This window comes from Misgurnus anguillicaudatus, chromosome 12, assembly GCF_027580225.2.
Source record: "Misgurnus anguillicaudatus chromosome 12, ASM2758022v2, whole genome shotgun sequence".
In the NCBI taxonomy this organism is placed as follows: domain Eukaryota; kingdom Metazoa; phylum Chordata; class Actinopteri; order Cypriniformes; family Cobitidae; genus Misgurnus; species Misgurnus anguillicaudatus.
Genome location: NC_073348.2, coordinates 1,997,185 through 2,014,813, shown reverse-complemented (window position 1 = coordinate 2,014,813; position 17,629 = coordinate 1,997,185). Strand labels below are relative to the sequence as shown.

Genomic DNA, 17,629 nt, shown 5'->3' with positions numbered 1-17,629 from the left:
AACAGCTGGATGTCATCAAAGTACCGTGAGAGCGATTCCAAAAATCACACGGAGAACTCTGATTTCGAGTTGCTCTCGCGGTATTGTGATGTCAATCTCCTGTTGATTCTTGTGGTTCCGCATGAACTCGAACAAGTCTACTACGTCATATGTCACATGATAACGTCAACATGGCGAATGCTGTACATACTTAACGCGAACGTACATACTGCCTTAGCGCACGTTAAGTAGGTACCCAATGAAATTCAGTACCTACACAGTAAGTATGCGATTTCGGATTCAGCCATGCTCTGTCCCAATTCAAGGGCTGCGACCTTCTAAGGATGCGACCTTAAAAAATGGCAGCCTCAGAAGTTCGCCAAGAAAACTGAAATGAGACGGTCTAACCTTCAGAGGACCCATAATTGCGTCACCCAGCAGAGACGTTTCTGAGTTATTGAAATAAATATGAAATCAGAAAAATATGAATTTATTTTAGAAAATATGACACAATGTAGATTAGAAATATACGCAACCTAAACAAAATAATATTAACACAAAATATAACTTAGAATACTTAAAGCAGTGACAAGAAAAATGTTTTCTGATAAATACACTTTATCTAATAAAGGTTTTAATTGTTTATTTTAGAATATCCAGCCAATATATGCAGCCGTTGCAGACGCGCAATGACTCTTGGTGTCAGAATCCTGCCAGATCCTTCTTTGTAATTTAGATCTAGTCAGCATGGCAGGGTTCTGACAGTACAATGTTTCATGTGGGAGATGTGTGGTTTTTGTATTGATTTATTCTGACCACGCATTTCCCGGGTCTCTGCACTTTTTCCCCGATCCCTTACTTGTAATTAGTTCCAGGTGTATGTCATTTACTTTCTCCCTGTTTAAGAGTCCTTATGTGTGTTGTTCAGTCCGGGTTCGTCTGTGTTACTATGTTGTTTCATGCCAGTCGTTGTTTCCAGTGTGTTCCAGTTCAAGTTAAGTGTAGTATGTTCTAGTTAAAGTTTAGTGTTATATGTTTTGTTTATATGTTAAGTTTAGTGTAGCTCTGTGTTTATTAGCGTTTGTTCTGTTCATTTGCCCCCTCGTGTTTTTTTTTGTTTCTGTTATTTAATAAATTCCTGTTTTCTGTAATACGTGTCTGCGTTTGGGTTCTCTCTGTTCCGAAATCCTGACACTTGGGATATCCTCGGCTGTTAAGGATCCATTCGTTCTATCCTTAACATCGCAGAGAAATGAGGACGCATTTTGAGGCTTCATTCTAAGCATCCTTTGGGACAGCCTTACTATCCTCAAGTCCAGTGGCGGTGCCAGGGAGGAGCTAGGTGGTGCTGTAGCTCCGGCTATAATATCCATAGCACCCGCCCAGCACCCCCAAGAAATGTCTGTAATTTTTTATATTTATATTTTAATGTCATGTTTGAATAGTCTTTTCATGTTGTTAAAAATTTTATGAAATAATAATTTAAAAAAAATATGTATTATAGTCTAAAATATCATGAGGCCCAAACAGGTGATCTTCTTTGGCCAATGGGTGCAGCGCCCGGTGAACCTTTGACCTTAACGCACGCAGTTTGTTTTTGATAGCGAGTTTAGAAATTTAGCAGAGTAAAATACAACAAAATGGATACACCAAAAACTACCCAAGGAACAGCAGTGGAGACACTAGGACCAGTAATCTGGCACTTTTGGCTATAAATACGGAGAGAACGAGGACCCTTGACTCCGTCAACATCATTGATGATGCTGTTTTGATGTGAAGACATCTATGATAAGTGCTTGATTTTCCTCTCTGTTGGCTATTACAAATTGAATTCATTTGGTGGTTAAAGCACAAATCTTGGCTCTGCATTGTTACATCTATAGGGTGACCATACGTGCCATTATTCCCGGACGCGTCCTGTCCAGGATTTCGGAAGTATTTGAATGACGCCATTCAGTTAAAAACATAAGACATACTATCGTAGTTTAATTCTTACCTTAAAATGTAACGGTTGCTTTTCTGTAATAATAATAATAATAATCCTCTATGACATATGCGGTCGAGAAATACGACTTCCAGAAGATGCACCCAAAATCCTGGACAGGACGCGTCCGGTAAGAATGGCACGTATGGTCGCCCTATGATGGTTCAACAATAGAAACAATGCTGATTCATCACTAGTGTTGGTAACTGGCTGTGTGATTTCGTGATCTGAGCATTTTAAGCCGAAGCGTGCAGAGTGTCTGTTGCTGCGTTTGCTGCTCCGTTGTATTCAGGGCTAGACTGTGACAGATCTGTGAAATATTATTTTCAGAGGTTTACATTGGCAGGCATGTATGTTGTATCTATAGCCCTTGTGTTGAATACCTTTACATAGTCGTGGAACGAGTATAGGCTAGTTAATGCAGGCGTGTACGCGTGTATAAAGGGTGGTCCGATGCGACCTCCTTAATGAAACGCCCCAAAATTTAAAGCACCTTCTCTTAAGTGTTGAGCATCCCCATAGCACCTGCATCAGAAAATCTCTGGAGCCGCTACTGCTCAAGTCACGCTGCTGTGACGCAATCAGTCTTAAAATACATCCTTAGAAGGTCGCAGCCTTTGAATTGAGACACAGCTACAGACTTGATGAAGAATTGAAAAGCTTCAGAGCTTCAGAAAGCTGTGATATTTTCTGATGTTCACAATAATGGAAAGCACTAAAGAGATTTACTGGAAATGAAAAGCAATTTGTGCTTATAGCAATGCACTCAGTATGTTGTATTATTGTCATGCAATGACCCACATTTGACATCACATGAGCTGAGCCCTGAGGTCATTTCCTGCCTTTCTGGCCAATCATTTTCTTCTCTTTGTTTTGCTCTCTGCAGATGAAAAAGGCCTTTTCTCTTTCAGTTTAATTCAGCGCTGGATGTTTTGTTGGGGTCTCGTGGCCCAGAAAAGGGCCGATACAAAGAGCTTTCAGAGCTAATTAAAGTCATATCATTGCACACTGACTCTCAAGACATCACACAACTTTATATGGCCTGCCATCCCTGTACAAAAACACAAACATACCCACTTCATTATCAATCTGCAAAGATGATCACTAGGGCTGTGCAATTAATCGTTTTTGATTTTCTATTTTTTTATTCAAACAATTAAAAAAACAAATTACACCACAACAATTATTGTGCGATTAAAATATAAATTGTGTGCTGCTGGACCATAAGACACCACTACTTTGACACGTGTAGCCTATTGCAACACTTACTTAATAAAAAGCTTTAATTAATGCATGTTTTCAAAGTCATCGAGTAATCATGTTAAATGAACGTGATGATTATGATTCTGCCAATAACCAAGCAGCCATATTCTACACATCTTCTTGATAAATAAAGAACTATGACAAAATAGACTACGTCATTGCCCAACTAAAACCTGGTCTAAAATCAATGGCGCAATATTGTTTTTGTTATTTAAAGAGCACATTAGTAATATGTGCCTAGAAACGAGACGACAACGCGCGTTTGCTTTTTACACACATGGACGCGCAGCAGCACACAAATGTAAAAGATTATTATTGATTCTCTTGGACATAAATGAGGACCAATTATGAGACGTTAGAAGAATAAAAACTGCTTCACCTGAAGCCTATGTTGAATGTTTTGCATCCGAAAGGTGCGAAGCACTATTGTTTTTTCTTAGAATTAATTTTTTTTATTTATTTTTTTTTTTTTCAACACTTTGGGTCCCTTAAGGTGCACCTATACTCTTAAAACAAATGGTGCTAAATAGCACTAAAAGTGGTTCACTGGCTCGTTATCATAGGGGGGAACTATTTTAAGTGTCATATAGCACCTATGTAGTACCTGTGTAGAACCATATGTGGTGTTATAGTAGGGCTATATCACCCCGTATGGTTCTTCTTAGGTGCTATATAGCACTAAAAATGGTTCCATGTGCAGCGTTTTCTGGGAGGCACTGTATAGCTAAAACGTGCTATAAAGATTTGAAATGTTTTTTTTAAAATGCTACCCCACAGATTTATTGTATATGATGACTTTGTACCTGTGGATATGGTGAGATAAGAATCTTTTTTAAGTGTTCCTTTTAAAACACTCATGGCGCTGTCCGAGTGCTAACTCTCTGCACGTTTGTAATCTCCTGTTTGTTACAAAGAAAGTATTTTTACGGTACAAACCTTTTCTTCCATATTTGTAAATTATTGTTTGAGATGACACTGATCATGTAGGCTATCCATTCATTTACAGAAATGAAAAGCCTGCTAGTTTTACTTCCATGACTGAAAGAAAACAAATATTGGTTTTAATACAAAAAAAACAACAATATCAATACAAATGAAAACTTTAATTCTTTGTGCCGCTTTTTGTTATTCAACATCTTCTCCAATTCTTCTATTTCGTCTCGTGCCTGGGCCCATTTCTCAAAATTGCCATATTCACCATACAAATTAAACAATATGCAAAAATCATCCATTTAGTCTACATAAATATATGTGTCTCTCACGCAAGTGTAACTGTGTTACTATGGTAACCAATGTTTATAGTAGTGGATTAATTTCAAACTGTAATCAAACTGACTGGAACTACCTGTGCATTAAACGGTTTTAATGCACACCTTCCAGCCAATCAGAATCGAGTATTAAACAGCCTGTGGTATAAAGAAAATTAATCAACACCTGTGGAACATTTCTCAACCAATCAGAATAAAGCATTCAACAGCCCTGTAGTATAGCAAGATAACAAGACACACCCGGGAAGACAATCAGACAAGAACCAATGAAATAACAGAACTACAAAGGACTACAAATTGCTTCTTGGGGCTTATTGCTTTAAAAATTCAAATCCATAATTTGATTTTCAAAGATTTATTATAAAAACTTTCCACAAAATGCAATAAATCCATGACAAGTTTTTTTTCAAAATGTTATAAATCTACTGAATCAATATCTAAATGTGCATTCATCTTTGCCATGTTATATTTATTTAGTTTACTAGTGGTATACAATGATAAAATATTAACATTAATGTCATTAATCAAAACATTTACTTTGTCATATTAAGAACACTGTCATTGCTGCGGTTATACTTAAGACGTCGTCGCTGAACTTTTTTCACAGCGATCAGCTGTAAAATGTTGTTTTGGTCCTGCTCGATTTTCGTTGGCTTTGCGTAAAATAATGAAAAGTTTTTAAAAGATCCTCTGGGGTCAATGTGTTAGCATGACAGAAGCTTGATGCTGTCGTGTGAGAACAAGCAACAGCCGGCATTTTTCAGTTGCCCGAGTACCTCTCACGAAATTATTTGATTTTGATGGCTTACGTTTCTTTCCCGTCACAGAAAACCACCACAAGTTTATCAATGCCATCAAAGTATTATTTAGATTTTTTGTTTGTTGATCAGAGAAGGATGAGTGTGGTTTATTGCATTTTGGGGGAAAAAGGGAGAAAAGATGACAGAATAACACGGTGGATATTGTATTTTGCGTAAAATTAATAATTTACTTTTAAATACTGACCTTAGACAATACTGGTTTTAAAAAATGGTGTTTAACGCATTTTGGAAGCAAAGTCTTCATATGCTTTTTAATTTGTGTTGACACATATACAGAATTAAGCTATATAAAGAGCAATCAAATTGTCCCTATCTTGAACTTTGGTTTGATCATATTTAAAGATTAACAATGATTTCCCTTAAAGACATTTTACCTCAACTATTACTGGTCAGGCATTCAAAAAATGAAACATATTACCTTAAAGGAAGTGACAACAAAGTGTTTTTGGCTTAAACAAAGTGGGGTTTGTTTTACAGTTTCTGATGTTTGAAGTGTTCAGTTGTATGTATTTACACAGGTACACTTTGGCATGGTGAGGATGTGCATATTAGGTTTGTTTGTTGTTTTTATAAAGCAAAATTTGAACCCAGTTTTAAGACTAAATATTGTTGGAGCTACTCTAACGTGCAAAGGTAAGAGACGCAACTACTGAAAAATATTCCCCCTGAAGCTATAATGTGGACCTATAAACATATAGAAGCAGATGATCAGAGGACCTAAATGAGATATGTGTGTCGTTTCCTGTCTGCAAGGTAAGGAACTGCCAATCCATTAAATATTAAATGAGCTTTACATAACAACAGAACACTCTTTTCTCTCTTTTCTTCAGATTATGGGGATGACATTGTGTTCAAAACATTTGCTACACTGTAATATCTACACAGTTGCTGTGTGTGCGTGTGGGTTGGTATATGTGGTTTATGGGGACATGAATAGTGTATAATATAACATGTTTAGGAAGTGTCCCTGTAAACTGAATGTCTTAAAAACATACTACATGCTAGTTTTTCATATATTAAAGACTGACAGCAGGTTTTTTGACGGTTGGGTTTATGGACTGGGGTAGGTTAGGGGAATACAATATTGTGTCTATTGAATTTGTCCATGTAAACCACATATGCCAACATGTGTGTGTGTGCGTGTAACAGACGGGCACAGCTGCAGTACTCACCGCTGGAGCAGTCGGCTCCTCCCCAGCCCGGCTCACACTGACAGGTGTTGGGGGCCACACAGCGGCCATGCACACATTTCTCAGCACATTCAGCTAAAGTGAAAACAAGCCAGACTCGGATCAGGTTTCACTTCATCAATGAAAAGAGCGGAAAACAAACATGAGGAGAAAGCACACACAGAGACAGTGTCCAGCAGAGATTCACTGCTACTGACAGACACAAAATAACAACACATTTCTGCAAGAAGATCAAATTAAAACCCAATAAAAAGCCAGACCTAAAGCCATAAAGCTGTACAACAGACAGTCAGTCATAAAATTCCCTCCTCCTTAACCCTATAGTGTCCTAGGGGTCGGCGAGGACAAGATGAGGAGAATGAAGACTCGAATAAAAGCTTAGGCTTCCTACAAAGAGTCTTTCCTCCTTCAGTTCACTCATGAAGGTGTCAGCTAGTGGGTTCAGGTCCTTCAAGACAATGTGTATTGATGACTGCTAAACCCTCATCTGGTCAACATGTTGTGGTATGGTTTAAGATTTGGCAAGCATATTCTTTAACTTCATAATTCCTAAGAGATGTTAGATGGCTTTAGGTCCTTCAGTTGTAGTGCTGACTTCTCATGTGAGCTGTTAGATCAGCGGCATCTCTCTAAAGTCTGTGAACATTTGGGATTTTTCAGTTCATCTGAGCTCATTTTATCTGAAGCGGGTCATTGTTTAGCGGGTTGGGTTTAAAGTCATCTGCTGTGCCACAGGCTGGGCATTTTCACATCCTTTTCTTCCTATGTGTTGGGTACAGTATGCAGTCATTGTGCATCATCTTAAATCTCAGTGAGGTACAGTTCACTTAAGGACTCCATGAAAGCTACATGATGCTCACGGTTTATATGTGCTGTGATGGACACCTGAGGGGGTTTAAATCAAACATTGATTAAACAGTAACGGCCTTACGGTTAGAAAGTCAGACTCCAAACATGACTTTGATTCTCAATGCTGTCAGGAAATAAGGCATCTTTTTCCCAGTTGGTCCTGGCGCAGTAGTGAATAGCTAACCACTTTGTGTGTGCGGTGTGTGTGTGTGTGTGTGTGTGTGTGTGTGTGTGTGTGTGCGGATAGTTAAATGGCATACAGCAAAAAAATAAATATCTGTGGCCAAAAATATGTTTTAAATATATGTGAAATTCATTTTCTAGAAAGTAAACCATAATTACATATTTTTTTGAATTTGAAAATATTTTTTGTTTTAACCTTCATGGTTTCGTCAGTAATAACATAAACAAACGGCTTTAGTGGAACAAGCATAACTTTCAGTAAATTCTGCATAGAATCAATAAAAATAAAGTTATTTTAGTTCATCTCTAATAAAATAAACAAGTAGATGACCTAAGTTCAAATCAATATCTAATGGCGGTTTCACACTGCAAGCGTGAGCAGCGCGTAAGCAGCGCATGTTTTTTCGGTGCCCATGTTAACAAGGTGCAGTGTGTAAATTTTAGCGGCATCTAGTGGTGAGGTTGCGAATTGCAACCAATGGCTCAGTCCACTGCTCACCTCTTGCTTTTGAAACACATAGAGAAGCTACGATAGCTGCCACCGGACAAACAGGTCATCGTCGGAGACAACTTAGTAAAAAAGTTTGGGCTTCTGTAGAAACATGGCGGCACAAAATGGCGACTTCCATGTAAGGGGACCCTCTGTGTATGTAGATAAAAACGTCTCATTATAAGGTAATAAACACATAACGGTTCATTATAAAAAGGTCTTTATACACACTTGATAATATAGTTTTGTATATTATTTTGCATTTCTGTCAAGAGATCCTTCTAAAAATTACACACTGCACCTTTAAAGAATGCACAAAGCAAGCGTGAGCAGCGTATGCTCGCGTGGCAGGAGCGTCGCTGTAGCAGCAGTGCTGCGATCGTTTTGGCCTCTTCGGCTTCGGCTCTATTTTCGCTGCACTGCTCACGCTCAATTAAAGTGACAGCGCATTGTTTATGCTTTAAATTGTCGTGGATTGACGAAAAAAAGTGTAATTTTACAATAAAATCATGAATGTGATGCCAAGTGTGTTTCAAACAGTCATAACTTTGAGCAATTTTAAAGAAAGCAATGAAATATTTTAAAAACACGCTGTTGCAAGAAGACTGTGCTGTCATTCACTGTCTGCCCAGCACTAAATGAGTCCTAATTTATCTTAATAATCTTCAGAGAAATAGATAAATCTCTAAATCTTATGCTTAAACGGTTGAAGGAAAATACGATCAACTGCTTCATGCTGTCAATCACTGAGTGACTTTTTTATTTTTTTGTAAAACTTCAGAGAAACAGATTTAATAATATATGTGCTTCTTAAGTCTATAATTGTGTCTATATCTGTCATTAAACAGACCAGAACAGCATGAAAACAATGTGGGTTAAACAAATCACAGTTTTATAAATTACACTGACCGTCAAAAAGCGTCTTAAAGAGGTTTTGCTCATTAATGCATGTAAAATAAAGTAATGTGAACTTGAGATTGTGAAAGCCGGTGTGAAAGCACAATGGACACGCTACGCAAACGCTTCTCCTCATGCGCTACTCACGCTACGCATACGCGCCGCTCACGCTTGCGGTGTGAAACCGGGGTAAGGTGTATCAAAACTACACTGAGCTAACGTTACTGTGTAAAATGTGTATTATACTGTATAATGTATACAATCTTAACTACAGATCAGCTCCCAAACCTCCCTTCACATAGCGTTGATCCTACTCATCCTGAAAATGTGTTTAATTTTAATCTTTTTTTAAACCTGCTGTGTTTCTCTTCAAATGTAACGTGAATATAAGTGCTTTAAAATATATTTATTTTTTAAATATTTGTCAAAATATAGAAAATATCGTTGAAATTTGTTGTGTAAATATATTTCAGTACATATATTTATTAGGCATTTTTTCTATATTTTTACAAATATTTTAAAGTATGTTTGAAAATATATTTTTTGCTGTATGGGATATGTATTTTATTAGAACAAATGTGTATGTTTGACATGTGTATAATTACATAAACATGGTGTACACTTCCTGTGCCATTGTAAACAAAATTTAAACATTTAATCTAAAAATGCAGAAAGTTTTGAGGGATACTCTTAGGGGTTGAGTTAGAAGATGAAAGAAGATACTACATTCTGGGGACAAATGAACAAACCTGAGCAAAACCTCCCTTTGGAGACATCCTCATTTGTAAAAACACTAGAAATATGTAGTGGGTTACCGTACATTATGTCACTTTTACTCTCATTTTTAACTTACACCTGCCACAACATCTTATTCCTCATGTAAAGATACTAACAGAACCGTGATGTTTTCTGAGTGATTTCAACAATCAGCAGAAAGTTAAAGTTTGTCTGAGCTCAATAGAAAGCAGCATGTGATTACAGTAACTGTTCATACAAACTCTATATATCATATTCATATAAAAGATCATTCATCTGACACTTTACACAAGATCATTCATACATTATAAATCAATCCAGTGACTAGACAGGTATAAATGTGAAGGTAGTGTATATGTGAGGTAATACTCAGGGACACACACGTCTTTATTCTCGTAGAAGCCCGGGCAGCACTGAGACTTTCGTCTATGCATCGTCTTCTCTACCCTGCGGTATGCCATCCTGTAGCTTACCCTTAAAAACCATCAATGATCATCTTAACATTACAGTCTATTCATTTATTCATTCAGTTTAGAGGTAAACAAAGACTATAAATCAAAACCTTTATAACGTGTTGTGATGTGTACACACCTGTGTTGAGTGCATTTGAACCAGTTGAGGATGTCTGTACAGCTGGTGTAGTAAACCTGGTCAAAGGGATGTGCATACGACTCCTGCACGGTCACAGGATAACTACACAACAAACACACACGCACACATGTTTAAGTATTTGTGTATGATAATGAAGCTGCAGACAGAGTGATGCGTGTGTGTGTGTGTGTGTGTGTGTGTGTGTGTGTGTGTGTGTGTGTGTGTGTGTGTGTGTGTGTGTGTGTGTGTGTGTGTGGCCTCCAAAACACATGAAGAAGAGTGAAGTATTTAGCAGCTGTAGCACCTGTCTGTGAGTATTTGTGAGGCGTTTTTCTTAGATATGAAATGATCTTTATTCAGACAACAGTGACAGAAGCTCTTTTGTGTTTGCATTGGAACGGCTGTGACCGGCGGCTGTTCATGTACACAGTCAGACACATTCACCACAGCACTATTTCTTCTTTAGTTTAGAGAACTTGGGTTGTTATACATAATAGAAAGAGTTTTTGGGGTAGACCTGACCTGTTGAAAAGAGACCCTCCCGGGGTGCTGCTGCTACTCTTCTGTCTAGTAATCTGGCACATAGTCTGTAGTAATACTGCTAATTACTATACTAGGGCTCAGGTCTGGAAGCGAACAGACCGACCTAACCAACCGTCTGCTCGCTGGCACGTAACAGAAGATAAATCATTTACAACACATGGAGTCACCTAAACATCATAATAGAGGGAATGTGTTTGTCTCCCAGATCTTTAAATACAAAAAAGTTTAAAGACTTTCTAAACTCTGGAGTTAGACAACATGTGTCAGGACCCACTCATCATCAGAATCATACTGAACACTATTTAGGGCAAATATTAGATTAATATTTTTATTTTTGATCATTTAAGGGCGTTATACCTCTCCTCTATATAGTTTTAATCTAACCCCAACCCTAACCGTGGGTTCAAACCATGTCTAGTTTGCCACTTGAACATTTTGAGTTTACTCGCTTCATTCACGCGTGAAAGCCGCGCGTGAAATTCAAGTCATCAAGACATTCATGCGGAAATTCGCGTGATGGGAGGGGCTTCTGTGCCTCCACTCGCTTTTTGTAATCACCTCACTACTAGAGCAAGCTCATGATTGGTTAAAGGCGGAGTCCACGATGTTTGAAAAACGCTTTGGAAAAGGAGACGGGCCGACTACCAAAACACACTTATAGCCAATCAGCAGTAAGGAGCGTGTCTACTAACTGACATCATTGCCGGGTTGCGTATGTTTGGGGCGGGTCTATCAACAGAAGGTCCAGATTCTATTGGGGTAGGGGCGTGTTTGTTTAGGTGATTTCAAATATCAACATTGGCTTTCAAACATCGTGGACTCCCCCTTTAATGCAGCACGTTTTTCCGCCAAAGTTAATATTTTTCAATTCGTGCACGAATGCAGATGCACGAATGAGACGGAACCACGTCTACCGCGCCGCACTAAACGCCTCATTCGCGCCGCGAGACCTCCAGACGCCGTCAATGCATCTTCACATTGATTTAACATTGAAATCACTGGCGCTTGACGTCTCTGCCGCTGCTGGTCTGAACGCAGCATAAGAGTTATGAGTTAATCATGAAAATTATGAAAGGTATAAAACACAAACAAATGAAAACTTTATGATGTTTTATAAACATAGTTCTAGAAAAACAAGTCAAATAAGCTACTCTAATATCACCAGCTGTCTACAATCAGTGATCAACATATCTACCCAATCAGCACGAAGGCAAGCCCATATATAATCACAGTCAAACTCACCTAAGGATCCTCTACAGTCTTCAGAATCCCTCCACCACCCCATCTCCTCTCACTCACCAGGTTACTTCCTAAACCTGAGGGGGTACTTTGTGTTCGGGCCAATTACCAAGCTCAGAGCCCTCTCCCAGGACAGTACACCAAATACATTTACCAATTTAATCTATCTGACTTATTTGCAAGTGTGAACTTGTAAAATAGGTTATATATGGATGGATGTGATAGCAGCACAGCTCAGCACGTCACACACACACACACACACACACACACACACACACACACACACACACACACACACACACACATTAGATGTGTTTATCTATGATTTAGGATACCCCTCATAGCACACAGCTGTTCCCACACATTACTGAGTGAAAGAGAATCTAGCTGGGAAGTAAACATGGATCTTTATTCCTTTCAATAAACTTTAATAGACTTCCAAGACATCCCCTGGCCATGGACCTATACTGTTTGTGTGTGTGTGTGTGTGTGTGTGTGTGTGTGTGTGTGTGTGTGTGTGTGTGTGTGTCTCACCTCTCCCAGTGACTGCAGACATTGGGGTCGTCCAGTTTAAGAGATGATGTCAGTGATAACAGCCAGCATAAGACAGCCAATAAAGGAGTAAAGAATGACATCATTTCAGGAAGCACCTTCACAAAAACACAAAAACAAGCACCTTCATCAGATTTTACTCTTTTTAATTCACTGTGCGTTCACACCAGACGCAAATAAAGCAATAAATTTGCGCTATTCACGCAAAGATGGACGCTTGCACATTTTGAGTTAACTCGCTTCATTCACGAGAAGAAGTGAATACACTGAATTTGCCGCCTTTAGCTAGCTTGTAGTCTCAATATGTACACTCACATAAAGGATTATTAGGAACACCTGTTCAATTTCTCATAAATGCAATTATCTAATCAACCAATCACATGGCAGTTGCTTCAATGCATTTAGGGGTGTGATCCTGGTCAAGACAATCTCCTGAACTCCAAACTGAATGTCAGAATGGAAAAGAAAGGTGATTTAAGCAATTTTGAGCGTGGCATGGTTGTTTAGTCTGTTCAGTTACTGAGATTTTCACACACAACAATTTCTAGGGTTTACAAAGAATGGTGTGAAAAGAGAAAAACATCCAGTATGCGGCAGTCCTGTCTGTGAAAATGCCTTGTTGATGCTAGAGGTCAGAGGAGAATGAGCCGACTGATTCAAGCTGATAGAAGAGCAACTTTGACTGAAATAACCACTCGTTACAACCGAGGTATGCAGCAAAGCATTTGTGAAGCCACAACACGCACAACCTTGAGGCGGATGGGCTACAACATCAGAAGACCCCACCGGGTACCACTCATCTCCACTACAAATAGAGAAAAAAGACTACAATTTGCACAAGCTCGCCAAAATTGGACAGTGAAAGACTGGAAAAATGTTGCCTGGTCTGATGAGTCTCGATTTCTGTTGAGACATTCAGATGGTAGAGTCAGAATTTGGTGTAAAAAAACAGAATGAGAACATGGATCCCTCATGCCTTGTTACCACTGTGCAGGCTGGTGGTGGTGGTGTAATGGTGTGGGGGATGTTTTCTTGGCACACTTTAGGCCCCTTAGTGCCAACTGGGCATCATTTAAATGCCACGGCCTACCTGAGCATTAGGGGTGTGCATTGGCACTGTCCTCACAATTCGATTCAATTACGATTCACCAGGTAACGATTCAATTCGATTCTACGATGCATTGCGATGCATCAGAATTCTACTGAACACAACAAGGCAAATTTTTAATCAGTCAAGTGCAACTATTCTCAACAAAAACGGAAGCTTAGCAGCTTTAAGACAATGACAATTATATACCTGAGATGAGAATTTACACACAGGTTAAGTTTTGTCTAGTTTCCCATTAACTTCATAGAATCCGAAATGTGCCCATATGTCCACTTTCCATGGAAAAGTGTTTTTATTTACCCGTCTATCGCGGTCATCTCTCTCTGCCTTAGCCATCTTGATTGTTGTTGTTATGCCCCCGGAAGTAATTGAAACTTTACAACTTTATTGTCCACTCCAGGCCAGAAAATAAACATTGACATAATCGATTATGACACTTTGCTGCATCGATGCTGAATCGTGCACGCGCGCATTGCGATGCATTGCCGAATCGATTATTGTTGACACCCCTACTGAGCATTGATCTCCACCCAATAGAGCATCTTTGGGATGTGGTGGAACGGGAGCTTCGTGCCCAAATCTCCATCAACTACAAGATGCTATCCTATCAATATGGGCCAACATTTCTAAAAAATGCTTTCAGTACCTTGTTGAATCAATACCACAAAGAATTAAGGCAGTTCTTAAAGGGATAGTTCACTTTAAAATGAAAATTCTGTCATCATTTACTCATCCTCATGTTGTTCTAAATCTGTAAGAATTTCTTTTTTCTGATGAACACAAAATAAGATATTTTGAGAAATTATGGTAAACACACAGCAGTAAGTGACCCAGTTCAGAAAAAAAATCCCAATAGCTCAACCAAATATATAACAGACATCAGAGGAAGTACTAACAGCCTAGTGGTTAGAAAAACATCTTTACCCCAGTTGCTCCCTGACTGCTGCACTGATAGATGCCTGCTGGTTTGTGCGTGTGTGTGTGTGTGTGTGTGTGTGTGTGTGTGTGTGTGTGTGTGTGTGTGTGTGTGTGTGTGTGTGTGTGTGTGTGTGTGTGACCATACTTGACTCATTTTAATCATCATTAAATGTTAAGTTGCAGCCACTGTGAAAAACAAACCCTAAACGTATATGGATCAGCACAAGCATTAAACCGCAATCACACAAGCAGTAAGATTATATTTTATGTACCTTGGTTTAAGGCTCACGGTTCAGTACAACAGGATAAAGCAACAAATCCCAAATGCTAGGTTTCTTTCCATTTATTTTTGACATTACACTTCAATGCAAATTACAGTTTGTTTCTTCCAGCTAGCAGCATATGGCGGCACTCATTATTTCTCATGTATCTCATGACTAGTTGTTTTATTATTTTGCCATATTTGAAACTAGATCTGTTACAAATAAAAACATTTTTTTTCTAATTAAATAACATCTCTTCTACATGTCTTCTGTAGACAGAACACAGCCAGGTTCTAATACATCTCAACACTCCTACATGTCTTAAAGGTACCATGGCATGAAAATCTGACTTTTTCCGTGTTTAAGTGCTATGTTTGGGTCCCCAGTGCTTCTATTAACCTAGAAAATGTGAAAAAGATCAACCCAGTAACTTAGTTTTGGTAAACCATTCTCTACAAGCACATGAGAAAATAGGTCGTTGAAATTTGGCTCTGCTTGTGATGTCATAAGATGTCATAAGGAGCTCTTATTAGAATAATACCACCCCTTAATCTGGACTATCCAATCACAGCACTGCCAGAGAAAAAGACAGAGAGAAAAGAATTCACAGCACAATTGAGTTTTAATTGCAACAAACCGCTCATTTGCATTTTAAATGACACACCCAATACACCACATTTTTGCACACACCTACAAAGTAGCAATTTTAACATGCTATAATAAATTATTTATATGGTATTTTGAGCTAAAACTTCACATATGTGCTCTGGGGACACCAAAGACTTATTTGACATCTTAAAAAAATCTTTGTGCCATGGCCCCTTTAAGAAGACAGATGAAGACACGTGCACTGAAACATCTCTAGATTTCTACACTTTTAAACTACATTCTGAATCAAACAGGTCAGTGTTTTTTGCACATTCACAACAACAGATGAAATGTTTCACCTACACTTGAATCTTATTGACTGTATTGATTAAAATCATAGTGTTAGGTTGATTTCTTGTTTGATTGTCTCTTGGTACATTTATGGTTGGGTCATTGTGACCTGCTGGTCTCTTGTAATGTTTGATATAACATCTCATGACATGATACAAATAGTCCTTGCGATTTGGTTTAATTTCTTTGAATGCCCATCACCTAAGTAACCAGAATTTACCAGCTTTATACTTGTCTTCCAACTGCTTGATAATGTAGAGCAGGGGTCTCCAACCTTTTTATGAGCAAGGGCTACCACAATGGATAAAACAATCTGGAGGGCTACTTTTTGATATAGTCTACTTAAAACTTTTATGTTTTACTTGTTTATTTTATTTTATTTGACTTCTTTATATGTTTTAGTATTGTTTAAAATTTTAACATACGTAAACCAAGCCACGCTAATATAAAAAAATATGTAATGAATAAATAATACAGTTGGGACTATTAATAGAATGTGCTTTGGCGGGCACCTCACAGACTCTGTGCGGGCTACCTCGTTGGTGACCCCTGATGTAGAGTAATCAGTTTGATTCCCTCTTTTACTCATATAACATTGACTATTTAAGGGCGATAAATCGGCTCTTTTTATTGTTTTACACTGTTGTCTGAGGTCTACTTATGATGTTTGCATCGTTTTTACATTGAAAAACATTCAAAGCAATAAGTAATGGGTTATTTTGTACCCTGGTTTTGAGGCTGGCTTGAAAAATGCTTTGTTTTGATGGGTGGGCAACATTGAAGACCTGGTCGTTAACACCCACTGCTATGATTGGATAGCTTCATTCCCCATCATTACATGTTTTGAAAACATTAATGTGTAAAAAAGCAGCTAAACAAATATATGTTCGACCCACAAAAGATTCTGGGTGCTAAAGATGATACACCTAAATGACAATGCGTATAGTGAAGTAGCAACAAAACTTTAAACCTGACGTGACTAAATTACTGTATACAACACCGTAGGCGCAAATAAGAATCTAAACCGCGATTGGTAAGTCCTTATCACTAACTTTGTATATTTGTAAATGTTATACTACAGTTATATTATGTTGAGCGTTGTACTTTTATTAATTGTTTAATGTTTTTAATAAATTTAAACAGTCAAACATACGTGTTTAGACACGGATGTTACAATCAGGACATATCAAGCCATCTCTAATAAAGCAATAGTGACACATAATAATAAAATGTTTTGTCTCAACACACTGTCAGGAGGATGGTTCGATTGGCCAAAAAAGAATCTCCAAGAATCACAGCTAGGGAAATGTAGAAGTTAGTTGGGTTTTGGGGTCAGAAAGTTTTCAAAACTACAATGTGAAGTCACCTACATCAACACAAATTGTATGAAACGTTTTTAAGAAAAAAAGCTTCTACTCTCAACCAAAAACAAACTCAAGTGTCTTCAGTTTGCCAGATACTAGTGGGTTTTCAAATGGGAACAAGTTTTATGGTAAGATGAAACCAAATGACAGTTTTTTGGCAAAAAAACTTTTTTTGGGATTGGTGCACACAGAGAAATAGCCATATGGAAAAGTACCGCAGCTAAATACAGTGGTGACTCTTTAAAGTATTTCTGTCAAAGGATCTGGCCATCTTGTTAAGATCAATGACTCTATCAAATATCAACAAACATTAAATGAACACTTGATTGTCTCTGCCAGACAGCTTTAAATGGGCTGTGGTTTGATCTTCCAGCAAGACAATGATCAAAATCAACACAAAAATGATTTTCAGACCACAAAATCAAAGTTTTG

General features: G+C 38.1%; 1 protein-coding gene across 4 annotated transcripts in view; it reads right to left on the bottom strand.

Moving 5' to 3' along the window:
- Positions 1 to 17,629, bottom strand: part of megf10 (multiple EGF-like-domains 10) — a 68,477-nt gene that overhangs the window by 34,398 nt on the left and 16,450 nt on the right. For all 4 annotated transcript variants that reach the window (XM_073873764.1, XM_073873765.1, XM_073873766.1 and 1 more), the window contains exons 2-5: positions 12,588 to 12,703; positions 10,272 to 10,373; positions 10,054 to 10,154; positions 6,488 to 6,580 (exon numbers count right to left, since the gene is read on the bottom strand). In XM_073873764.1, coding sequence (XP_073729865.1) covers positions 6,488 to 6,580; positions 10,054 to 10,154; positions 10,272 to 10,373; positions 12,588 to 12,691 — 400 coding nt within the window. In that variant the 5' untranslated portion in view covers positions 12,692 to 12,703. The remainder of the gene's footprint in view (positions 1 to 6,487; positions 6,581 to 10,053; positions 10,155 to 10,271; positions 10,374 to 12,587; positions 12,704 to 17,629) is intronic.